We start from the raw sequence: 26444 nt of genomic DNA on the forward strand, positions 1-26444 counted from the left end.
GATCATGATGAGAGACTCCCAAAATCCCCTGGTCAACAGCTGCCATGCTCAGATGTTACAACTCAGGGCTGTGGCTTTCCCTTGCTAGGGTGGTCTGCTGTCCCCCCTTAATTTTTCAGTTGACATCTCATTGTTTCATCTATGTCAAAACAGCTCAGCTTCGTTAACTTTTGCCATTCTAGGAGAGGACTGTCTTTATTTGTTTTGAGGGCTCCGGTATTTTTTATTGTTGTTTTTAGCAGTCCTATGGTATTGTAGAACTCTTCTCACAAAGTAAAGGATGTGCTTTCTTACTGTCCATCTTTCACCATTGTTACATGCCAAAACATATAACAGGTTCCCCTTTGCCTGCTCTTTACTGGTCTCCTGAATATTACTACACAGGAAACTAAGACAATTCGTTTTTCCCTCCACTTTGAGAAGATTCACCACACACACACAAAAAGCACGCACATGCCCTTGAGTAAAAGGATGTGGCATTATCTCATGGCTTTGACGTGGGACCATAAGCGCATTTATCTTTGGCATTCTTCAGGAATGCGACAAGCATTGTTGGCTCTCTTTTGTCTTTCTTTTCCCCTTCTTAGGGATATTGGGAAGGAACATTGAAGAAGTTAGTGGATCCTGCACAATTGCTCTTTATTACTGAACTGGATATTGTGTGAAGGAATATGGTTGTAAGGGTCATCATGGAAGGAAGGAATACATGTATTAGAGTTCTGGGTTTGTTAATGCTTGTCTTTCAGATTATAATAGTAGGAAAAAATCAATTGTTATCCTTTATTGCCTTTGGGGACTTACACTTGATAATTTGCATAAGATTGCATCCTTGTTTGGCACTATGGATTTATCTCTTTCCCTGCCATTTCTTTTCTTTCGATTTTTGCTATAGGGAAAGCAGGCTAGTAGTGTGCATGGCCCTCCTGTGTGAGGTATGTTCTGGGGACCAGAGAAAGCCTTACTTACTAGATCCCTTCACAATGGCTTCCTCGATTTAGCCCCCTGCCCTAGTAGAGTTTTAATATCGAGAAAGGAAGATTTGGAGGCTTTGTAAAGAGATTCAATTGTGACGAAGCAGGGCCACCGTTTTGAAGATTACAACCAGTCTCGTTTATGTAATTCTGCTTGAGCTATAGATTCAGTTAGCTGGTGCGAGTACCAGTTTGTCAGTTGTGACTGTTCGGTTGTTGACAGTTCGGCTGTTGTCTTCACTTACTAGCTGTGTTTCTTTCAGTTGTAAAATTTTGTGTGTATAAATACATTTCTCTTTTTTGAAAAAAGAAAAAAGCCCACATTTGTTTCCTTGCCAATACAAGGATGGGTATATCCTACATAATGGCTCTATTACTTTTTACAAAGATTACAAACAGCATAAATTACCCAAAGGAACAGATACTGCCTTGGAAACTCAATAACCTAGGTTTATTTTTCTCCCCCAGGCCTGAGAATAAGAGGAAGGAAAGTTTTGCAGTGGTTTCCTTGTTCCTTCTTGCCCTGAAGTGGAGGATCTCAGAGGATATATGACCTATCTCCCTAGAGTCTGTAGAAGAAATTCAAGGTAAGGAGGCCAGCTGCAAAGATGTTATGGCTGGGTCTGTCCACTTGCCCTTCTTGAAGTTAAGCATGAAGCTGGGATACTTCCTAGCAGAAGGTTTCCTACAGACCAAAAAGGACATCTTTTACAGCCATTTGTTTTTCCTTTTTTTAGATCTCTTTCTTAGATATAGAAAAAGATGGCAGAACCTACGTAAAAGACGTGGTCGAAAAATACAGTGATGAGTTATAACTAACGCATTCAGCCCTGGATCCTTCTGAAATTTCAACGAAATGGAATGTAATTTAAAATGAATAGAAACCCCTCGTGGAAACCTTCACACTGATCTGGACCTGGGCTAGGGAAGGTTTGTATTTTTCCCATGATCACTTTCCTTGGTTTATTGGGAAGGTGTTGTGCGTTTGGACAACAGGCTCTCTCCTCTCAGTCTGTTTCCCTATATAACCTGGATCCCAAAGCTAGGCTCTGCAGAGCCCTGCAATTTCCAAAACCAAGCAAAGTACCAAATAGTGGATGAGAGAATGGACTTTGAGCTTGTTCCCACTAGGTTTGATTACGAATTAAATAAAAAACACCGTTTTTTTATTAAAAATCGGAATTACAAATAAACACGTTGTTATCCCGCTTTCAGAATGCTTTCTTATCGTTCCCATCTGACTTATTTACATCGAATTTTTTATTGCAAGCGTTCATAAGCGTTTCTCACTGGCATGAAATCGGTGTTCAACTAAAGCTACTTTCACTCCTCCATACCTTCTTTGGAGTTGTCAATCAATAGTACGTCAGACTGAGTAACGTTAACCCGGATTATTTGTAAGCGATTTACACTTTTCGTCAGCGGTTCCATTTCCCTGGACCGTTTGTGAAACATGATGTATTTTGGCGGTTTTTTTAAATGAAACCAATCAAGGCGCTTAAACGATCAAACGTCATAACCGCTGTCAGCCTTTTCTATATATTTTCTCGAATTTATTAGGGAAACCCAAGCTTTCCAGATGAACTATGGGATAGGTTTTCCAGGGCAGCATCCATGCTCAGTTTCCTAAGACAGCCAGGCAGATCCCTTCAGAGAGCCCACAGAGAATCAATGGGGGATTTTGCTTCTGGCAATGCGAATTTCGTAGGAAACCCAAAGCTCTTCCAGATGGAACTAGGGATAGGTTTCCAGGGGCATCCTGCTTAATGTTCCCTAAGACAGCAGTGGGGGGGGGGGGGGCCAGGAATCCCTTCAGGAGAGCACAAGAGACTCACAGAAGGGAGGCTGCTGGCAATGCGAATATGTAGGAAGGAAACAAACAGCTCTCTCCAGAGGAATAGGGATAGGCTTTTCCAGGCAGATCCCCCCTCAGGTCTCCTAGAACAGCCAGGCAGACAGGAATCCCTTCAGGAGAGGCCACAGAGAAATGAAGGATGGCTGCTGGCCATGCGAATTTAGTAGGAAAAACCCAAATCTTCTCCAGAGGAAACCTATGGGATAGGGTTTTTCCAGGGCAGCATACCGCTTCACCAATGTCTCCTACCAGACCGCCAGGACAGCAATACCCTTCAGAGAGACCACAGAGATCAATTGTTGACGGAGGCTGATGGCAATGCGAACTTAGTAGGAAACACCCAAATGCTCTCTCCAGAGGAAAAACTATGGATAGGGTTTTCAGGGCAGCATCCCCGCCGTTCAGTCTCTAAGACAGCCAGGCAGCATACATTCCAGAGAGCCAACAGAGATCAATGAAGGACGGTGCTCGGCCATGCGAATTTAGTAGAGAAACCAAAGCTCTCTCCAGAGGAAACTATGGGATAGGTTTTACAGGGAAGCATCCCCGCTTCATGTATCTGAGACAGACAGGCAGAATCTTCAGAGAGCCCACAGAGATCACCATGGGGGATGCTTCTGGCAATGACGAATTTAGTAGGAACCACGCTCTCCTCCAGAGGACCTATGGGAATAGGTTTTCCAGGGAGCATCCCGCTTCATGTCTCATAAGACAGCCAGAGGCGGAATCCCCTTTCGTGAGAGCCCACAGAGATCATGAAGGAGGCTGATGGACAATGCGAATTTTACGTTGAGGAAACCAAAGTATCTCCAGAGGTGGTGGGGAAAAACTTGGGGATAGGTTTGGTTTTCCAGGGCAGCATCCCGCTTCATTGTCTACTAAGAAAGCCCGGCAGAATCCCTCAGAGGAGGCCCCCACAGACGATCTGAAGGAGGGGCTGCTTGGCAATGCGCATTTAGTAGGAAAACCAAAGCTCTCTACAGCGGAACTCTGGGATAGGTTTTCCAGGTGGAGCATCCCCGCTTCATGTCTCTGAGGACAGCCCAGGCAGATCCTTCAGAGAGCCCCACAGAGATTCATATGGGGGATGTTTTGGCAATGCGCATTTAGTAGGAACCAAAGATTCTCCAGAGGTACTATGGGATGATAGGTTTTTACATGGCAGCGCATCCCCCTGCTTCATGTCTCCTAAGACCGCCAGCGGAATCCCTTTCAGCGAGACGCCCCAGCGATCAATGAAGGAGGTGCTGGCAATGCGCCTTTAGGAGGAGGAAAAACCAAAGCTCTATCCCGAGGCCGGAAACTTTGGATAGGTTTCCCAGGGCAGCATCCCGCTTCTATGTCTCCTAAGAAGCCAGGCAGCACCCTTCAGAAGAGCCATCAGAGATCAATGAAGGAGGCTGCTTGGCAATGCGAATTTAGTAGGAAACAAAGCTCTCTCCAGCGGAACTATGGGATAGGTTTTTTCATGGCAGCCACCCCGCTTCATGTCTCCTGAGACAGCCAGGCAAGAATCCCTTCAGAGAGCCCACAGAGATCAATGAAGGATGGCTCTGGCAATGCCGAATTAGTAGGAAACAAAGCTCTCTCCAGCGGAATATGGGGATAGGTTTTCCAGGCAGCTATCCCGCTTCATGTCTCCTAAGAAGCCAGGCAGAATCCCTTCAGTAGAATCCCACGCGATCACCTGACGGAGGCTCTGGGCATGCGAATTTAGTAGGAACACCAACCGCTCTCTCCAGCGCACTATGGGCAGGTTTCCCGGGGCACAAACAAAAGCAGCCCCGCTTCATGTCTCCTCCGCCAGCCAGGCCGAATTCCCTTCAGAGAGCCCACCGAGAATCAATGAAGGCGGCTGCTGGCAATGCGAATAGTAGGAACCCAAAGCCTCTCCAGAGGAGGGAACTATGGGATCGGTTTTCCAGCGGCAGATTCCCCGCTTCGTCTCTAAGCCAGCCCGGCGACATCCCTTCAGAGAGCCCACAGCGCTCACTGACGGAAAGGAGGCTGCTGGCCCTGCGATTTTTAGTAGGAAACCAAGCTTCTCAGAGGAAACTATGGGATAGGTTTCGAGGAAGACCTACCCGCTTCATGTCTAATGAGACAAGCCAGGCATCGAAATCCCTTCAGAAGCCCCCACATAGATCAATGGGGATGGACTTCGGCAATGCCGAATTTAGTAGGGAAACCAAAGGCTCTCTCCACGGAACTATGGGGATAGGTTTTCCAGGCAGCATTACCGCTTCATGTCTCCTAAGACACGCAAGGCGGGAATTCCCTTCCGAGAGCCCACAGAGATCAATGAAGGCGGCTGCTGGCAATCAATGCGAATTTAGTAGGAACCAAAAGCTCCTCTCCAGAGGGTAAATATGGGATAGGTTTTTCCCAGGGCAGCATCCCCGCTTCATGTCTCTCAAGACAGCCGGCAGATCCCTTCAGAGAGGCCCACAGCGATCAATGAAGGAGGTGCTGGCAATGCGAATTTAGTAGGAAACAAAGCTCTCTCCAGCGGAAATATGGGATAGGTTTTCCAGGGCAAGCATCCCCGCTTCATGTCTCCTGCGACAAGCCAGGAGAATCCCCTAGAGAGCCCACAGAGCTAACATGGGGGATTGCTTCTGGCAATGCGATTTTAGTAGGAAAACCAAAAGCTCTCTCCAGAGGTACTATGGGAAGGTTTTTCCAGGGCCGCATCCCTGCTTCATGTCTCCTAAGACAGCCAGCGGAATCCCTTCAGATGAGCCCACAGAGATCACTGAAAGGAGGCTGCTGGCAACGCGAATTTAGGAGGAACCCAAAGCTTCTCTCAGATAACTAGGATAGGTTTTCCAGGGCAGACTCCCCGCTTCATGTCTCCCTAAGGACAGCCAGTCAGACTCTCTTCAGAGAGCCCACAGAGATCAATGAAGGCGGCTTGCTTGGCAATGCGAATTTAGTAGGAACCAAAAGCTCTCTCCAGAGGAAAACTATGGGATAGGGTTTTCCAGGGCCAGATCCCCGCTTCTTCATGTCTCCTGAGACAGCCAGCAGAATCCCTTTCAGAGAGCCCACAGCCGATCAATGGGGGCTGCTTCTGGCAATGCGAATTTATAGTGGAAACCCAAAGCTCTTCCCTGAGGAACTATGGGATAGGTTTTCCAGGGCAGCATCCCCGCTTCATGTCTCCTAAGACAGCCAGGCAGACCTTCAGAGAGCCCACAGAGTCAATGAGGAGGTGCTGGCAATGCGAATTAGTTAGGAAACCAAGCTCTCTCCAGCCGGAATATGGGATAGGTTTTCACGGCAGCATCCCCGCTTCATGTCTCCTGAGACAGCCATGCAGATCCCCTTCAGAGAGCCACAGAGTCAATGGGGGATGCTTCTGGCAAAGCGAATTTAGTAGGAAACCAACAGCTTCTATCCAGAGGAAACATGGGATAGGTTTTCCAGGGCAGCATCCTGCTTCATGTCTCCTACGACAGCCAGGCGGAACGGATCCCTTCAGAGAGCCCACGAAGATCAATGAAGGATGGGGCTCGCTGCAATGCGAATTTAGTAGGAAACCAAAGCTCTCTCCAGAGGAATATGGGATAGGGTTTCCAGGGCCGCATCCCGCTATGTCTCCTAAGACAGCCAGGCGGACTCTTCAGATGAGCCCCACGAGATTCACTGAAGGAGGCTGCTGGAAAAAGCAGGGTTGAGGGAGCACCCCTCTTCCCAAAGATTCTCTTTTCCATGGTTTGGAGGAGAAGGCCGCTCCGTTTGGCAACAGAGACGGGAGAAAGGCTCTATACCCCCACCCCCATTGATCAGAGCCCTCCCTGCTGTGCGACGATTCAGATGCTCCTCGCGAGGCGCCTTCCCTTCCCTGCCTGGGCGGAGATTTCGAGCCTCCCTCGCGAGAAGCATTTCCCTTCACTGCCTGGGCCGAGATCAGGATGCCTCATTGTGAGGGAGGCTTCCTTCCCTGCATGGGCGAGATAGATGCCTCCTCGCGAGGAGGCTTCCCTTCCCTGATCTGGGCTGAGATCAGATGCCTCCCGCGAGGAGGTTTCCCTTCCCTGCCGGGCTGGAGATCAGATGCCTCCTCGCGAGAAGCCTTCCCTTCCCTGCCTGGGCGGAGGATCATGATGCCTCCTAGCGAGCAGCCTTACCCCCTGCCGAGGCCGAGATCAGATTGGCCTCCTTGTGAGGAGGTTCCCTTACTGCCTGGGCGAGATCAGATGCCTCCTCTCGAGAGGTTCCCCTTCCCTTGGCCTGGGCGAGATCAGAGCCCAAGCGGGGAGGGAATGCTCTTTGAGCTGAGCCTTCACTTCCCATGCCTCTCCTCCGTTAGAATAGAAATGGGCTCTCCCACACGAGGGGAGGTTTGCAATCCACCGGGAGAAGCCTTGGAGTCTTTGCCGATGCCAGGCGCTGAGGCAGCCGGGCTTCCGGCGCTTAAGCGTGAAGAGATTAAGCGGCTGTACCCATTAAAATAAAAACTAAAAACTCTCCTATCTCTTATTGAAAGACCACAGCGAAACAAAGGGGTAGGGAAGCAAACATGGCGACAGCCACGACGGATGGGGACCTGAAAGGGGCCAAACTCCCCCAAGGACACAGCCCCCATCGCCGGTAGCTCCCTCCCGATCCTTCTCGCCCGCTTCAAATGCTATCGTTCTATCTAAATACTTCCGTTCCTACCTCGCTCACGGGACACACCACTAAAAGGTAGGACCTAGGTTTTTTTTAACAAGCGTTAAATGAGTAAAAACGGATTTAACTTTTATCCTGGCTTTCTGGCTTCGATTTCTCGTGGGAACTCGATTCAGGGTTGCTCTAGAACCGTTCTAGATTTAAAGAATCCTAATGGATACGCTGCCTCCTCCTGAATCGATTCAGAACGCGGGGTTCCCCTTAGTGGGAACATCTCGTAATCACACAGGAAAACGGGGGTTTACAACCGCGATTATCCACGTGAAAATTGCACCCTTGCAATTAACATTTAACACAACATCACAATTAAGCAGCACATTATCCCTGACTAATCAGGCTAAAAACCGCCAACCAATCTTCACAGGATTTCCCAGTGAATGATCTGTTACTGTTTATTGCATGTTTCTTCAAAGAATAATGGCACCTTTAATCGCAATGTCGTCGTGAAATGTTTAATCATGATTGTGTGATATTCAGGGATACATCGAGTTTTTTAAATACTGATTTCCCCCCATATGATAACAGTACCGTGACATGAACAGATACAGATTCCACAAATTTCCCTGCTTGAAATAAGGGAGTAGTAGGGCTTGTTACAGTCTGGTCTTTTTGTTTACAAGAATTGTTTGTTACGACGCAAGGATGGGTGCTCATTATTGTCTTCTTTCTTCCCAATGTTCTCTTATCTTCGACCACAGAAACGGTAAATTTCTAAAGGAATGATATTGCTTCTTAATGATGGGTGTGCGCAATGGGCAGAGAGAAACTTTGTTGATGTGTTTTATTGGGCGGGGGGGGGAGGCTGGTCGCGTTTGTAAATCTCTGTGCCCAAGGTGCTTGCTGCCTCCACCTGGTGCAGATTTGGTTCGTGATCTGTTCTGCAAAAAAACTGTCCAGGCCTGTAGGGAGAGCAGAGATTGTAGCATTTCGTGCTTTGTGAAACATAAAGCCATGCGTCCTTCCTTCTAGTTACTGACGGGCTACATCTGCAAAAACTGCTGGATAACCCAACTTTATACCACTTTTTAATTTCCTGATGAGTGTTATGGGAATACTGGGTTTGTAGTTTGTGAGACATTTTAGTTATTCTCTGTCACGAGAGTCTGGGGCCCCAACACTTACAATCCCCAAGAATTCAATAACAGGAGCCACTGACAGTTAAAGTTGATGCCAATGGTATCTATTTGGCTAGTGCGGAGGCAGCCTGTGTGATATGGAAGGAAGAGTTGTCTTCTCCATTGCTCTTGGCTTCCGATACCGCCCAATTACAGGCTTCTCCCATTTGGGGGAAGGGAGGAGATAAATTAATAATAAAAAATAAAGTTGGAACTAAAGAAAATATGAAAATAAATAAATAGCAGAACCTTTCCCCAAAGCAAGTTTCTTTGTTCCATCTTGGTGATATTGATGGATTAATAATACTTTTATATATAAATCATGATGTGTGGTGTGTGTGATGTATCTTAGCAATATTTTTAGATTTCCAGGTAGTTTGCAGTACAACTCAGTTTAACTGATTTAAAAAAGGTTTCAGTAGCGACAAAAGCATTCTAAAAACAATTACTTAACACACATTTCAATATTTTTTCTAAAATGACAATAATTAAAACAGATATAAAAATCGTCTAAAGCCATTGTAGGAATACAGATTGGGATGACATTATGAGGTCATGAAGGCATGCCTTAAAACAAAAACAACAACAACGTTTGAACTTGGTCCCCAAACGAAACAAACCTCGCGCATCATTGTTTCCAAAGTAGGAAGGAGTATACATAATCAAAGTGCTCAGACCGATATCTACTGTATCCATCCCATGATATGTCTAGAAAGTTTAGTTTCCAAAAATTGGCCCAAAAACCTGGGTTTGATTATCACAGGGTCAATGTATTGTATTGTACTTTAACTCTTATCACAAAAAACGGCAACCTTCCATTCTATTTTGTTAGAGTGCAAAAGGCAAGAGCTTAGTCATCCCCAAGAGCACATAAAGAAGCACTGACCTTCCTATACTCTCTCATCCATCCAGCTTTAGGCTATGCACAGTTACTATGCCTGCCAGAATTTTATAAGTTCTTTGCTTCTCATTTCCTTTGCTTCATCCTTTAGATCTTTTTTTACATGCCCTACGTTTAACCTTGATTATTCCTGGGTCATTTCAAAATCAATAGTTTTGGCCCCCCAACCCACCTCGTACATGAGGTCGATTATAGTCAAGTACATATGGTAACAATTTGCCCGGCTCGGAATCCTTTTCAGCAAAGTATGGTACAAGAAAATTCTCTCTCCTTGAATATTTGTGTCTAGAAAAACAACAATTGTGTAACATAGCAAACAGTAATAGGGTTATTCTTACATTCATGCCTGCCTGGGGCATTTAATTTTCCCCCCTCATCCACTGTTAGTAGCCTGTCCCCAACTCTATGTACTGCCTATATAGCAGAACTTCTGGGTTCACCTCAAGATCTGATTAGTTGACTATAGTCCATCAGGATTTGGTTGTGGTTGTGCTGCTTTCTAAAGTCATTTCCAACTTAGAGTGACACTATCCAGGGTTTTCTGGCAAGTATTTGTTCAGAGAGGATTGTCATTGACTTTCTGAGGCTGAGAATATGTGGACTTGCCCAAAAGGTCACCCGTTGAATTTCATTGGACGAGCTGGGAATCGAACACTGTCTCCCGAGTCTAGTCCAATGCGCCAAACCACCTAAACCTTCACCTATAATAAAAAACTCATTAACATTTAAGGAACCATGGAGCCTTAATACAATAGACTGTGCCAGCCTACATGTTGGAAATTGTCCTTCTTTTTGTTTTCTTTCCAATCCACTACTGAAGCAAAAGTGACAACTGTTTCTGAATGCTATTATTTGGGATTGGTTTTTTGTGAGAAGCAAATGAATGAGCTCCAAGGACCATCTTAATCCAACCCATGCCACGAAGGAATACAACACACTGCAGCATTCTGAAGATGACTATCCAAACATCCTCCACCCTCCACCTTTTTAATTTTCACTGCTGTTTCCTTTCCCTTTGTTGTGAAGTAGTTTACAACCTTCCCCATTATGTTCAGTTCGTGGAAAAACCTTTGTTATGGGTGCGTCCCTATTGGGGGGGCATGTGTTTATATTATTTTTGTTGCAGGGTCACCACGAACGACAGCGGAGTAGATCTAAGATATGTGCATCCCTGTGACAGGGGACAAAAAAACTGGGAAAGATTGAATGCGCATCAATAAGGAGGCTCCATCTTAAATTCATTACTTTTGTCAGTGTGAACATCCGCGGTTAAAATTTGCACCCGAAAGAATCTATCAGGGTAAGATAGTGTGAAAAAAAAACTCTATTCAGGACAGATTTGTATGGCATGAGATGAATGAAATGAATCTGCAAACATCTACCTAGTCCAAAAGCACTAGTGTAAGGGGCCCTTTGTTTAAAAGATCTCCAAAGATGGAAGGTCTACCCTTTGCCGTCTACTGACTGTCCAACTTCTTAAGCCCAAAGGGTTTCTCCCTAATTTTTTAGGTGGATGGATTCTCTTTTCCCATAATTTGAATCCAGAAAAAACAAGGCTGTTACATTCTTCACATGACATTCCCTCCGGTGTTCACTGTCTCATTCACTCTTCTTTTCTCCAAGCTAAACATGCCCCAAACATGGCTTTGGTTTATTAGGAAGGTATTTTTGTGTGCAGGATCAGGAAAGGAGAGGGCCATCCACTTCAGTCTTTCAACCGCTGAGATGAAAATCTTGAGAGAGGAATTTGATTTTGGGGAAGAGGGGTGTTGTAAAGCTCAGGACATCAATGCTCCAGATGTTTTGTTTTTCTTCTGTTTCTCCATTTTATCCCCCATCCCTGATAGTGAAGTAAAACTCTTGGATCCTGACACAAGCTTTTCCCGGCTCATCTTAGCTGAAAAGAATAAAAAGTGGTGAGCGGAATAATATAGTATCAAGCTCTCCCCAATCATCCGACAGATTTACCCTATGTCCTTTTGTCCTGGGAGTCCGGAATTCTCGCAGGAAGATATTATTGGGACGTTTCTGTGGGATGTCAAGAACACTGGATGTGGTGTTGCCAGAACGCTGTGAGGCGAAAAAAGGTCTCTGTTACGTTAGCATACGTGTGGGATCTGGGTGAGGAAATTCAGCTTTTCCCCTTGTGCCTGGATGGGGCTCAAGACAAGATCCGAGTGTTTCGAGGTGTGCTAGAGGGCCATGGTGTGCTTTTTCTGATGTTGATACACCAAAGACAAGCTCTACACATTCTTCTGGAGCTCATTTGCATGAGAGATCATTCTGCCCTTCTTTCGGGTGTTTCAAGGAGGGCTACTCAAATCTGTCTTAAGCCGCTGTGTGGTCTCATGGGAACCCGGACCTCGGAAGCAAGTTCATTAATTTAAAAACACACCACACACACACACACACACACACACACACACACACACAACATATATATATTGGTCAAAAAACAACCACCGGTGCTATTCCGGCCAAGGACCCAGAGAGGCAAATTCAAATCTCTAACGTTTTAATAATTTCTTTTACTAATTCATATTGTATTGGTTTTATTCGCAGGTGGGAGTGGGTTTGTGGGGATATTGTGTTTTATATTTTAATTGTTCTTTGATGTGTCAGCACCTCAATTAATTGGAGAGGCAGGGCATAAATAAAAATTTAATATGATTATTTCTTAAAATAAATAAACAAAAATGATTTGTCATACACGTTCTCCAGTCTCTCTTTGGACTTTGGTATGTAAGAGGCGACTTGAAACTTCTAGTAGTCATCATAACAGCATATCAAGGCCTATTCACAGGAGACAGCCCTACATTGTTTCCATATCCTGGTCATTTCATTTCCCTTTCTTTTTCCTCCCTACAAGACAAAGAAAGTGAACATCAGAAATGCATTATCATGAAATCCGAAAGTAAAAAGATGCTGCATTAATGCTTTTCTTTAGACCAACTTTAATGGCGGGTTTTGGTGCCGTCATGTGATATCATTTTTGTGTAATTATGTGATTTTTCCATATATTCTTCACAGGATAAACTCTGATCTCCTTCGTGTGCTAAACTCCCAGTTGCCTTTCTCGAACCCTGCTCCCAATTGTCTATATCCTTTTTTAAATGATATGCCTTAGAAGGACCACACACCAACATACCAAATGAAGCCTGACTAGAACAGGGAATATAAAAGGGGGCGCAGTGAGGTTTGTATACTAGGTGGCAGCCCTAAGGTGTGCTTCCCAATCTGCCTTTTTAGGCAAAAATGAGGCTGTTCCCCTGTGTCTCTTTAAAATGCAGACACGCTGGGGCCAAGGCTCAGTTGGAAGGAAAGGAGAGGTCCCAGGTTTTTTTTTAGATTAAAGTTTAAAGTTATTTTTTATTTTTCTTTTAAAACATCACTCTTAACAAATTGCACTAACCACATGAAACCATGTACACAAACACATTTAGGTTTATTGCAGAGAGGTCTGTAGCAACCTTTGTGGACTAATTGAAACGAACGTGGCAGCATGAGTTTCTCCTAGACTAAGTTCTCCTTCCACAGATGCATTAGTTCACAGACCTTAAGTCTATAATAGCTCATGCTGCCAACTTCTTTCTTTCAGCAAGTCTCAACAGGTGCTCTAAGATTCTTATATTACTGATTCTACATTTTTTGAATCTACCACATTCGGCTGTGCATATTATATTGTAATTTAAGATATTAATTAATTCTGTACGTTCATTTATGTAAGGAACTCATGCACACATTCAGTGATTATGGAATTATGAGTAACATTAGTACAAAAAGCATTACTAGGGTTCGTCTGGTGTTGTTGTGTAGTGTGGGATATGCCCTGGATAATTACCAATCCTAGTGGCACCACTCTCATGTACACTTATGTACAACAATTATCTTAAGCCAATATCCTTATCCTGGAAGAGGAATTTGATTTTTGTTGGCTCATGTAGAAATTTTGCACCTTACTCTCTGTTGAATTTCATTTCTTTTATAGTCTCAGCCAACTTTTACTAATTTATTAGGTCCTTTTGAATTCCGTTCCCATCTTCAGGTTAGGCTAACCCTTCGTTAACGGCTTTGTATTATCTGCAAATTTGATATGGGATTTCTCTACTCTGTCATTAAGATCCAAAAAACACACTGCAGAAATACTACAGCACTGAGACTGCTTTAAATGCCCGGGTCCCTCAATGCTTAGGGAATCCTGGGAATTGGTAGTTATTGTTGCCCCAGAGCTCTCTGACAGATGGAAAGCTAAATATCTCACAAATCAGAGCTTACGAATTAGCTAGAATCTGCGCCAGGCCAGTTAAGCTGGCTTTCCTTAAATTGGGATTATTTTGTTGCAGTGTTGTTTCGGACCTGATTAATGGCTTACCAATGATTTACCGAGTGTTGGTCCAGGACAGAACCCTGCCTTACTCCACTTGGGGATTCCCTCCAATTGCAAGTGCAGCCATTTATGCTGACTCGTGCCAGGAATCTGGAGTAGACCACAAGCTGAACATGATGTCAAACAGTGTGATGCAGCAGCAAAAAGGCCCCATGCGATTCTATGCTGCATCAATAGAAGTGTATGTTTGTAAGGGAATTAATAGTGCTAGTTATTCTATCGGCTTTGGTTCGGATTTCACTGGGAATACTGAGAAGGGTGAGCTTCTCCTTTGGACTGGTTTTTAAACAGAGGTTGGATGGCCTCTGGGGAGGGATGTTTGATTGTGGTTCACTGCATGCGCAAAATGGAGTTGGATGGATGGTCCATTGTGTTCTCTTCCAATCTACGATTCTTGATCTTTGAACATGTTTTCCAACCAATTATGGATCTATCTGACATGTAATTCCATCTATTTACAATTTAATCAGTTGCTAATCAAAATATCATGGCGGCCTTGTTCAAAATGCTTTGCCATAAATCCAGGTAAATGACATCTACAGCATTCCCTCATCTATAACTAGTGACCTAATTAAAAAAAAAGATTAGTTTGGCAGGATTTGTTCTTGACCAAACCCATGTTCAGTCCTACAGATCATTGCCCATTGTCAGCAAGAAACTTGCAGACTACTGGGTCTCCTCCCTTCTTAATTTTTTCTTGTATTGATGGTCAGGCTCCTGGATCTGTTATTTACCTGGCTTTTTCTTTTATGATTTTTTGAAGAGAATGACAATATTTGCTCTTATCCCGTCCTATGGTACTTCACCTGTTCTCCATGATTTCTCAGAAATGATTGACAAGTGTATATCACACGTTATACATATACTGTAGCTTGAAGGTAATTTTTAAAATGTAATTTAACTAATGTTGCGCATGAAAACAAAAGTTCAGTTTATAGTGTTTTGTGGATTTTTCGTGACTATGTGGCAGGTTTAGACGAGTGTCTTCCGTTTGTAGGTGTTTCTCCTCCAAACAAATCACAAACAAAAAAACTATGTATGCTGGCCATGAAAGCCTTCGACTTACACTGGAAACACCAAGTTTTCGTCTTACACTGAACACATCGAACGCAGAGGTGTCACTATCTCAACCACCCATGTGAACTGTGAAGTTTTGGAATTTCAGAGTATTTTTGGATGGCATTCAGGGATTCTGGACACTAACCTGCCTATAATTCAATATGTTAGTATACCACAACTGTATCTAGAACAATCAACCAAGGGTTTTACAAATCAATTTCATGCTTTGTGGTGGGAAACTGAACCCTGGTTTCTCTATTACTTTATCCACGTGGGAAAATCAGGGGTTCAAAGTGTGAAAATTCACAAAAAAATGTGGCAATCAACATTTCCCCCACATCGCCCATTATACCGAGCCATCCTTGGGATAAACAGGCCGTAAGCAATAAACAGCAACAAAATTATTAAAGGGATTGCTCTAGTACATAATTTGTTTTGCTGTTTTCTGCCTGTTTATTCCCAGGATACTGGCCAGTTTAATCGTGACAGTGTGAAAATGTTAATCACGATTTGCCATGAATTTCATGTGATTTCGCGCTTGTTTAAACTCCCCCATTCCCATGATAAAGTCCATGTTCTAGTTCCAACACTCAAACCCCTGCCACCACACTGGACTATTTATAATCCATTTGTAGATACAAGTTTGTTAGATATAAATTCACCATCTTTGGACAGGCAACTGGGAGTTCAGAGCTTTTAATCGTTTGGGTCATCTACTTCATTAAAGCTTTCGGTGGTCTCTTTCTAATGTTTAAAAGTGTTCTTAAATACCTTTTTATGATATTCTTATTTTGCCTCATGATATTTAAGTATATTTTCTTGGTACTGTGTTGTCTTCCCAGCTCACGTTTTATTGCCCTCTGTTTATCACATACACATGCTGCAATTCCACACTCAACGTTTGTGTTTCTTTAGCCCTCCTTCACCCATCTCCCTGTGCCCATGCTGCCTCAAGATGTCAGCTGAGAAAAACAAAGATAAGAAGGGAACGGAACTGAGGCATCATTAAAAGTCTTTGGACCACGGAAGGAAATTATTTGCAAGTGACTTTGTTAACTGTGTATACCTGAATTATTCTGTTTGTGGAATGACTGCAGATTCGGATTTGTTCGGTTTAAAGTAAGAGGACGATACCCTACTTACATTGGACCCCGGATAAATGTTGACCGCGGGGTTGGGGGGCATTGTGGGACTAACGTTCTAAACCGATACCTTAGTATATATACAGTATTACAATTGAAGAATGAAAAGAACACAGTTACATTAAAAAACATTCAAACAGTGATTCATTAAATAGGAATTACATCTATCACAATATTAAAACAGATTACTCATTAAGAGAATTAAAATACAATTTAAGGAACATTGTCTTAAAAACAATACCTTTTTTTGCTTTTAGGTCATTCCTCAATGCCCACTTAGGCAGGGCATTTTTTTTTCAATCTTAGGGTTTATCACACAGATCGAGCATGTTGGCAGAGACGTAAACGAGTTAGGATAAGATTATATATTCGAAAGTCTAATAACCAACAGTTGACAAGTGTATAAATATTAATAAGAATGATTATTTGAAAAGAAAGAAAGACTAAGAAAGAAAGAAAAGATAAGACAAGACAAAGAAAGAAAGAACGAGGATTTAAAAATCCAGGGAACAACCCCAAAAAGGAGATGATTTTCAACACATTCAGGGTTACTGGCAATTAATGTGACATAATCAGGATGGAAAGTTAACATAACATGGCTCCTTTTTACTATTGGGATTTTCCACAACTTAAAAAGGAGTGGGGATTTTGTCTACTTCCATTCTGGTTAATTGTCACGTTAAGCTCATTAACCCTTACGTCATGTGGTGAAACATCCAACTAACTTTGGTTGGGTTTTGTCCCATTTGGTGTTGTGTCCTCATCTGAACAATCTAGCCATTTGGATGGGGTTTTTCCAGTTTAAATTCCTTCTGCACAGGATTCGTGCCCAGGTGAGATAAATCTCGTCATGTCGAGCGTTCCTAGCTATTGCCCCCGGCCAGTTTCGAAATTCGATGCACATCCAGCATGGAACTTTGTTGTAAAGTGAAGTTTCCCTTTCCCAATGAAGATACGGAATTAGTTCATGATTCATACACAACGCACCCCAGTTTCCTTTCACGCTGGGGTTCGTAACACCAACACACACCCCACACACAACCCCAGCCCCCAAACATATGCTTGATATAGTCAGAAAGAAAGGATCTCCACCCGATTCCTATTCATGGATTCAAACTATCCACTGCTTGACAATATTTTCAAACTATATAATTTTTTTTCAAACGCAACCTTGATTTTGCCATTTTATATCAGGGCCACCATTTGTTCACTTTGCCACTGTCATTAAACTGCGCTTGCGTCTCCACAATTTTGGTCTCACAGGTTTCCTTTACACCGAACCCCAATGGATACCAATGGGCCCCCTGTTGGTTCCGTTGTGGTGGGCTGGGTGAACTGCCATTCCAAATGCCCATCTGATTGCCCCGAGCGCAGCAGACTCTGCACACTGGGAGCAAGATAAAAACAGACCGTCAGCTCTTATGAGAGGCCTCTTTCCAGCTCTTTCCTTTTGCCGGGGCTCTGTGCCACACTTGCCAACGGCCAAGAGAGCTGGGTCAGCTGCAACGAAACGAAACTCCTAGCTCGTAGAAGAGCCAACCTAAACTATCATTCCTTCTTTATCTGCTGGAGCTTGAAGCAGCCATGGCGCTGCAGAATATTCTTGCCGGACCCTCTGTGAGGAAGCGCCCTGTTCCATTGCCTGGGACTTTTTCACTGAGCCTGTCACATTCGATGTGGCCACAACTTGCCCGGCTTGCCTGAAGAGTACTGGGGGGCAACGCGACTCCTGCCACAGTGCCAGGAGAAAGTAACATTACCAGTAGGCCCAACAGGCAACGGGCCACATGTTGTCGCCAATTGCAAGAAACTGAGAAATGAGGGACGGAAAAGGGCGAGAAAGGAAAAGAGGGAGATTGTGAGAAGCCCCGGAGCCCCTCAAAGCTTCTTCTGTGGAGGATTTCAAACCCTCATCTGCGTGGATTTGTGCGACCGGTCCAAGGAGCACGAAATCAGAGGTGATCCCTGCGGACGGAGGCTGTCCAAGAGTACGAGTCGAAGCACTGTGGAGCTTTTGTGTTTCTATATTGTCGCCTTCAAGTTCGTTCGACTTATGGCGCGATCCTAAGGTGAACCTATCGTGGGGTTTTCTGGCAAGATTTGTTCAGAGGACCAGTTTGACGTTGCCTCCCCTTTGAGCTGAGAGAGTGTGTGACTTCTTGCCCAAGGTTTCAAGCAGTGGGTTTCCTCTGCCAAGTCTTGGAATCAGAGTCTGGTCTGCAGGATCGTAGTAGGGGGCAAAACACTCAAACCACTTGCCATTGCTGGCTCTTCTCTCTCTCTCTTCCTTCTCACTATCTCTCTCTAATCTACTCGTCACCACACACACAGATGTTGTTTTGTTGTTGCTTGCTATTGGTTGTTGTGCTGCCTTCAGGGGGGGGCTGCATTGTATTGAGACGTAAGTCATGCAAGTTTGCATCAACTTAACTGCACAACGGCTCCATGCAATGGAATACTGAATTTGTAGTTGCTGTGGCAACAGAGTCAAGACAAGAAGCTAGCTTTCTCACAAAACTACAAATCTCAGAATTCCCTAGCATTGAGCCATGGCAGTGAGTTGAATGTGTGGGTTAAACGTATTAAGTTGCAGTGCAGATGCAGGTCCAATTTGCTTCCCAAATTATGGTGACCCTAAGGTGATGATGAGCTGTCACAGGTTTTCTTGGCAAGATTTGTTCACAAGGGTGTTTGCCATTGCCTCCCTCTGAGTCTGAGCAGCAGGGACTTGACCAGTGGGTTGTTTAGTTTATTGTGGTGGAAAATCCTTTTTGAAATTAAAACAACTATAGAAAGCTGGAGTCCCTGTTAGCCAGCGAAATGGTTTTTGAACTAACGGCTTGAGTACTAGAGGACAGAATAGTGAGTGCATTCTTGCCCTGAATGGAAGGTGTACCCAGTTAAGAAGACATAACATAAACTACTGCAGATATGGATACATAGGACTTAGCGCCAAGTTCACAGAGGGAAAGCCACCTGAAATTCCTACGGAGGGGGTAAGGAGAAGTGATGATTTGAGTTTAATGATGCATGTATTCTGTTCTGATGTTACGATCTTAATGTTTTAAATTGTAAATTAAGCCAATCAGTGTATGAAGAAGCCTCTTTGTCTTGAATAATATAAAACGAGCATTTTGTATTGTTTCGGGTGTTCTCAGTTTTGGAACTTGAATTCCACTGAGTTCAAAGTTTTCCTTTGTCGACAATGGAATAACCTTCTGGGATTTTCCATTACTAGGGTCCTCTTGCGAATTCCTTTGATCTGCACATCCTAGAAATTAAGTTTCCTGAAATTTCTGTTACCATAATAAATTGACGTAAAAAAGCTGGGGAACTGTCTCGTGATCGAAACCTTGTTAGGCCCTGTGGGCTTTCTCGTTTGCTGATCAAGGCCTGATGGGCTTTGCAGCCCTTGATGATGAAGCTATTTATTAGATTTTTTTTGAATGCTCTGAAGTATGCTCTGTTATGCTGTTCTGGGAACTCCGCCATGATGTTTTTTGCCCTGTGCTTACTCAGCACAGCGATAAGAAATCCAGCCTTGTAGAAAACTATCAGCCGATCCTTGGTCTATGTACTTTCTTTCTTGCCCCATGCACTTAAAATACACTACATGATATGTATGTTCAATGTATGTTCTTTTAAGTGGCAGGGTGCAGATTCTTCTTGATTTGGACGCTAGCAAGGTTTAGGAACTGGCGCGGAGACACAAACTAATACCAGGTGCTTCCAGGCTATAGTTCAAAAGGAGGTTTCTTTCTCTAATCTAAAATCTGAATGAATATTTTTTTTTCCTCCGAATCACCATCTTCCGCTACCTGGGGATTCTGACGACGGAAAGAGAAGAATTTCTAGCCTCTAAAGCCGGGCCGAGAAGGCAAGCAAGAATGCTGGTTATTGCCTCTCATTACAATGAACATTGGGGTTATCGGGGCCACGGACCTCCATGAAAGGTGAAAGACCTCAAATAAAAAAACACATTTTAGAAATCTTAAGATTACTCTTCTGTGCTCAAACATATGCCATGAAGTCAAACATAATTCAGATCCCTTAGAGGAGCATATTAATAACATCCTCAAACAATCAAATCTGTAAAGTCAACACCACAAATGTGGAGGGCCGACCGTACTAGGAAACACAACTTAACTATGCCCCAAGTTACTTCTGGAAAAATGGTTCTATGAAATTCCTTTTAAAAACAAATTCATTCCAATTCAGAAGGTTTAATCTTCTCAGCAAAAACCCCTTCCTAAGGGGGATTCTACTCTTTTGTCCCAATGTGATGTGATTTGACATTCTGATACATTTCAGGTTTGTTGTTTCATTTTGTTTTGGGTTTGCGAATCTCTTCAAGTCATTTTTACTAGCCCAATAGCAATAGCGCGGAGTACATTTTATACCGACTTATCCGTGCAATTAAGCACTCCCTAAGTGGTTTACAAGTGGCAAGCTATTGCTCCCACACAAAGTGGCGTACTATTTTAGGCGCACTTCCTGGAAACGGCTTGCAGCCTGAGTCGAGCTTGAGCCCTTGGCTGGATTGAACTCGCAACCTTATGATTTGTGAGCTGAGTGGATGACATTACAGGCATTTAACACCACTGCATCACAGTGTTCCTGTCTTATTCACATGTGCCATAGTTTCGGGTTTAAATGGAGGCCTTCCTCCCTTCATTTCAAAGGAGAAGGAATGATTAAAGAGCCAATCCAAAGTGCTACGAAAAAGCTTTATTCATCCTGTACAACGATTGGCATCTTTCAGGAAAGGTTAGGGTAAAAAGGTTAATCAATATCCGAGTTAAGTGGTTTTTTTTGCCAGCTCCTCCTCCCCCCCCCCCCCCCAAGTGCATTGGTGCATTTGGTACGGTGTGAACAACAAGATCAACCCGGTTATCTGGATGATTTTCATCGTGGACATGGGGCCACGACTCTGGGCCAAAAACCACACTGCAGCAATAATCCCGTTTGAGACCACTTTACTGTCCTCCTTGCTGAGTGCTAGGAATTCGGGAGTGCTAGTTTTGTGAGACTTTAGCCTTCCTATCCGAGCGCTATGGTACCACAGCAAATCACTTCCCGTCACTTATACTGCCAAGGCAGTTAGTGGTCTTAAACTAGATTATTTCTTACAGTGTGCTTTGGCAATTTTTTCCCATTGATTTTTTATTTTTCACAGGATCAAACATACTGTATAAGGAGTATATCACACTGGGGGTGATTTTGGTATTAAAGCGAGATTAAAGACATTTTAAATCCACAAAATGAAAGCGGAAATGAGGAGTAATTGTTGCAAATGATTCTATCATGCAATTGTGGACAATGACAGTATATCGGAATGCATTGCCATTCAAATCCCAAAAGTACAATAGTATGGGCGGTTTTGCTTCTTTGTGACCCACTTTAATGGTGGGTATTGTGCGGACATCATTTGGATCATTTCACGTTAAATACGTGATTTTCCCGATATCATAGGTAACTCTCGCTTTCCTTTCTTGTGATTAACTCCGAAAAACTCACAACTGCAGAGAAGGATTTGCATTCCTCACCCGCTGGCTTACTTTTCTTCTTTTTTGCAGAAGGAAACCCAAAACAGAGAAAGAAAAACATACTGGCTGATTCCAGAAATTACCCAGTTTTTAGAAGCACAAGAAAAAAAACTGCTGCGGCACCAATAGAAGAAAAATGAGAGAGATTTGCAAAAGAAGAGGGAAGAGCACCTGGCTAGGTATCCAAGGACTTTCCTCTGTGAAAGGCTCATCCAGGAGGTTGGAGGACGTGTCAGCAGCCAGCTAGTGACTTCTGCAGGTAAAAAAAACAGTAGCAGAATGAGACTAGGGAGTCTATCACAGGGGCTAATTTTGGTATTAAAGAGAGAATAAAGGCATTTAAAGCATCCCGCAATAAGCAAAAATGGCGTAATTGCTGAATGCTTATCACCGCCATTGCTGCACTCCAGACTGGAGTGTGGCTTTGGGTGGCTTCTGGGAGACTCTAGGACTATCATTGAAACACCATACCTCCACTGTGACTCGAAGCAGCTTTATTTTGGCTGTCTGTAACAGGCCTATGTGATTTTCCAGGATATTCACAGGATAAACTCCTGATCTCTTTCATGTGATAAACTCCTAGGCTGCTGTCCAGAGCAAAGCTGCCTTCACAGTCTCAATGAATCTTTCATCTGCAGAAAGAATAAAACTCCTCATTTTATGGTTTTCTTACTTAGAAGGTGCAGCAATCTGTTTATGTCATATGATAGCCATGGAAGACCTAAGTCACATCTTAATGTAATGTGACTTCCTTGCTGATTTAAATCCTTAATATATCCTTCTGAGGGGAGAACTTTGCAGGATAAACTAGCATACAGTCAGCCCTTTGTATCCACAGATTCTGCAGCCACAAATTCAACCATCCATGACTTGAAAATATGAAGAAGAAGAAAAGATTCCCCTCCAAAACACAAACCTTCATTTTGCCATTTTATATAAGTGACACCATTTTACTACTCCATTGTATATACAGTGGACCCTTGTTATATGCTAAGGTTTGGTTCCAAAATCCCCTGTGGATAACAAAATCCGTGGATGCTCAAGTCCCATTAAATATAATGACATAGCAAAATGGTGTCCCTTATAAAAAATGGTAAATCAAGGTCTGATTTTTGAAATTTATACTCTTTTTGAACATTTTCAAACCGTGGATGCTTGACTCCGTGTATAAAAAAATCTGTGTATAAGAAGGGCTGACTGTAATAGGTCTTGAGCATTCATAGATTTTAGTATCCATGGGAAGGGCCTGGAACCAAACCCAGTGATATCAAGGGCTCACTGTACTTGCTGTTTGTGCAGAGTCAATATTTGCTGTTTTGAGTAACCAGAACCACTGCAGTGACAATGAAAAATCTTTCCAACCTATATGAATCTAAACACTGATCTGTCTTGAGACCAGAAAGAAGCCTCTCCTTTGTATCATATTGTATTTTATTCAAAGATATAGCCATGTTAGTCTGTAGAATCAGTATGTAGAGAGAGATTGTAGCACCTTTGAGACTAACCTAAAGAAAGAAGTTGGCAGCATGAGCTTTTGTAGACTTCAGTCTATTTCTTCCAAATGCATCTGAGGAAGTAGACTGAAGTCTACAAAAGTTCATGCTGCCAACTTCTTTCTTTTAGTTAGTCTTGCAGGTGCTACAAGATCTCTCTACATGCTGATGGTATATAATTCTTTAAATAATGTATATTCTAATTTGTTTTTAAATCTGGAGTTTTACAGATTGTGGATTATCAGTGGTGGCTGGTGGCTTTCATGTTACTGCAGTGAGGAATCTATAATTTTACATGAACTATCCAAGATGCAGAATTTATTTTGTGGATAGGGGTTAGCACTTTGGATAGCAGATTTAAAGGCTGGACTAAATTAAAAAATGATTTCCACATGAAACCATTTTGCCCTCACTTTAAGAAACTCCACCACAGTCCTTGGGTGTGTGATGCTAGGCACAAGCTAAATATGTGCAGACCAGAAGACATCTCACTCTAGAAAATTCAGATTGCGATTTATGACAGCCACTGAGTTACTTTTTCTTTCTTTGTTTTCCTCCTCTAGGATGTTAAGAGGAACTTGGAGAGGTAAGTAGAACCCAGTCATTTCCCTTCATGCTGTTGAGACTGCGTGTTACACAAAGAACTAGGGAGAGGATGGAGGATTCCATAAATCCCAAAGTTTTAAGGATACAATCAGGGCAATTTTAGATACAATTTTGCTATTGCTATTTGTGGCTAATCAGTAGTAGGTCTGACTCTGTTCAGTAGGACTTACACATAGCTGTGCACAGAACTGTAATCTCACACTAATTAGTTTATCACATGAATGAGATCAGGAGTTTATCATGTAATTTCCTGGAAAAATTGTGTAATTACGCATAATGATTTCAGATGATGTCGCACAAAACCCACCATTAAAGTGGTCACAAAGAAGCATTAATGTGCATCTTTTTACTTTGGGGATTTTAATGACAATGCATTTCCAATATCACTTTATTTGCACAATATCGTGTATGTACCGCGCTGTGTAAATTTACAGCTCTTTATAAATAAAGGTTAATAATAATAATCATTTTGTAATTACTTGCCATTTTCTCTTTATTTGCAAGATGTTTTGAATGCACTTTAATCTTTCTGTAATGCCAAAATTAGCCCCAGTGTGATAAACTTTTAAGGATCTCTGTCCCTTCCCTGCCATACCTCAACTTTGCCTATTGTATATTCCTCTGCAGTGTTTTCCTCACCATTAAAAATATTATTTCAGATTAGCTTCCAAGCAATCCTGTTGGTGCAGAGAGGAAAATCTGAAAGCAGATGGAAGTGTGTTGTAATTTTTACTTATAGAATGCATGACTATGTTTATTTTTCATCTTATCCAAAGCTCTGCTAGGCTTGTACTATAAGAGCAGACTAGAGGGTTTTTGGAGAGGTCATTTATATTTCTTTCACTGATAATCTTTTCATTGAAACCAACAGGAGAAAAAATACAGATGTTGGCTGCAGGATCATTTCCCCCATGTCAGGGTTGTGACTGGGTGCTTGAAAGGCTTTTTGTTCTGATCCACCCATACCATATAGGCCTTTTTTCTCCCCACACAAAAGATCCATATCTCTGAAGAATACATACAATCTAGAATATATTCAAAGGAAGGTGACCATGGCAGGGTGTTGCACTGGATGGCCCTTGTGGTTTCTTCCAACTCTATGGAGTTTATCACACAGGGAAAATTCTGTGCAGAAACAGGGGGTTAATTCGGAAAAAACTACAAAAGTGGGTTGATTTTCACATAACGTCATTGTTAAAGTGGTGTTAACCCGAATAGAAAGTAGACGAAAAGTAGACAAAAGCGGCTCCTTTTTACTTTCAGAAACTCCCAAAAGTAAAAAGGAGTGCCTTTTGTCTACTTTCCATTTGGGTTAACACCACTTTAACAACGACATGTGTGAAAATCAACCCGCTTTTGTGAGTTTTTTCCAGCTTTTAAATCCCATTTTTGCATGGGATTTTCCCCACAGGATAAACTCCTAAAATCCTATGACCAAGATGGTGAAAGGTCTGGAAACTAAACAGTAATCTAAGGAATGGCTTAGATAGCTGGGCATGTTTTCTCTGGAGAAAAGAAAACTGAAAAGTGATATGATAGCCATCTTTAAATATCTTGAAGTACATCATGTGGAAGATGAGTTGTGTATGGTTGTGCATAGCAGGGAGTTGAACTAAATCGCCTTCGCAGCTCCTTCCAACTCTGTAATTCCATGCTACTAGTTCATTTTATTTTATTTGTCTCAGGGTGTAGGCAATAACATACCCCTGGTACTGAACTTATTTTGGTGAAGCCTTGCTTTGTCACCTGCAATGATTCTTTGGAGGAGTTTGCCTCTTTTGATATTTATAGTTGTCTGATTTCTTTGACATACCGATTGACACCACTTCCAGCATATTGCAGTTACCCCGACATATCCATAGATTTTTTATCCACAGATTCAATCGTCCACAGCTTTAAAATATTTTTAAAATATATAAATTCCAATAAGCAAACCTTGATTTTGCCATTTTATATATATGGAACACTATTTTACTATGCCACTGCATTTAATGGGACTTAAGGATCTATGGATTTTGGTACCCACAGGAAGTCCTGGAACCAAACACCAGTGGATACCAAGTGCTTTAGAAGTACAAGAAAAACAAAAGTTTCTTGTTCTTGGGTGTACCCTTTTTCACACCACATGAGCTTTTGTTCCTGAGATTATTATGTATCCCACTGATTCTCTCCATTCTACCAGACCACAGTTTCTTCTATTAGGTTACTGCACTCCCTTTAAATGAAATTTCCTGAGCCAAATGCTTGTCTCAGAAGTGACTGATGCTAGTATAGAAATACCTAGACACAGCTTCCATTTCCTCATGTTTGAATTTTGTATGTATAGTGTATGTACTGTTGTTTTATGCAAAGGCCTTTGGGCATAAGCGGCAATAAAACTTTGACTTTGAGCTCCCGTTTCCTGATGCCTCTGGGCTACGTGATTAGAAGGAGTCACCAAGCTCATAGTAAAGGATCTCAGGAACATTTGGGGGGGTGTTCTCACTGGGTTATACACCAGTTTACACATTGAATCCAAGGTGTAGCGTTCCTACTTAGGGTTGCCATAGGTCCGGACCTCCAAAACGGGACAAATGTAGGACAAAATTTTCAAATGTAGGACACAATTATTTTGTGCCCTACATTTGAATAGGAGCCCCGGACCTGCTGCTGTGGCGACGGGGGCGGGGCTAAGGCGGGGAGGGAATACTCC

The 26444-nt window shown here is 42.8% G+C and overlaps 2 protein-coding genes across 2 annotated transcripts in view; one reads left to right on the forward strand and one right to left on the reverse strand.

Annotated features, from left to right (window-relative positions):
- The window catches only part of LOC121921904 (zinc finger protein 883-like), a 64345-nt gene that overhangs the window by 13623 nt on the left and 24278 nt on the right, over nucleotides 1-26444 (reverse strand). The gene's annotated exons all lie outside the window — the stretch shown is intronic.
- LOC121922003 (zinc finger protein RFP-like) overlaps nucleotides 23301-26444 on the forward strand; it is a 10658-nt gene continuing 7514 nt past the window's right edge. Inside the window, exons 1-2 of the mRNA XM_042450860.1 lie at nucleotides 23301-23317; nucleotides 23710-23732. Of these exons, the coding sequence (XP_042306794.1) occupies nucleotides 23309-23317; nucleotides 23710-23732 (32 nt within the window). The 5' untranslated portion in view covers nucleotides 23301-23308. The remainder of the gene's footprint in view (nucleotides 23318-23709; nucleotides 23733-26444) is intronic.

This window comes from Sceloporus undulatus, chromosome 2, assembly GCF_019175285.1.
Source record: "Sceloporus undulatus isolate JIND9_A2432 ecotype Alabama chromosome 2, SceUnd_v1.1, whole genome shotgun sequence".
NCBI classification, from domain to species: Eukaryota; Metazoa; Chordata; class Lepidosauria; order Squamata; family Phrynosomatidae; genus Sceloporus; species Sceloporus undulatus.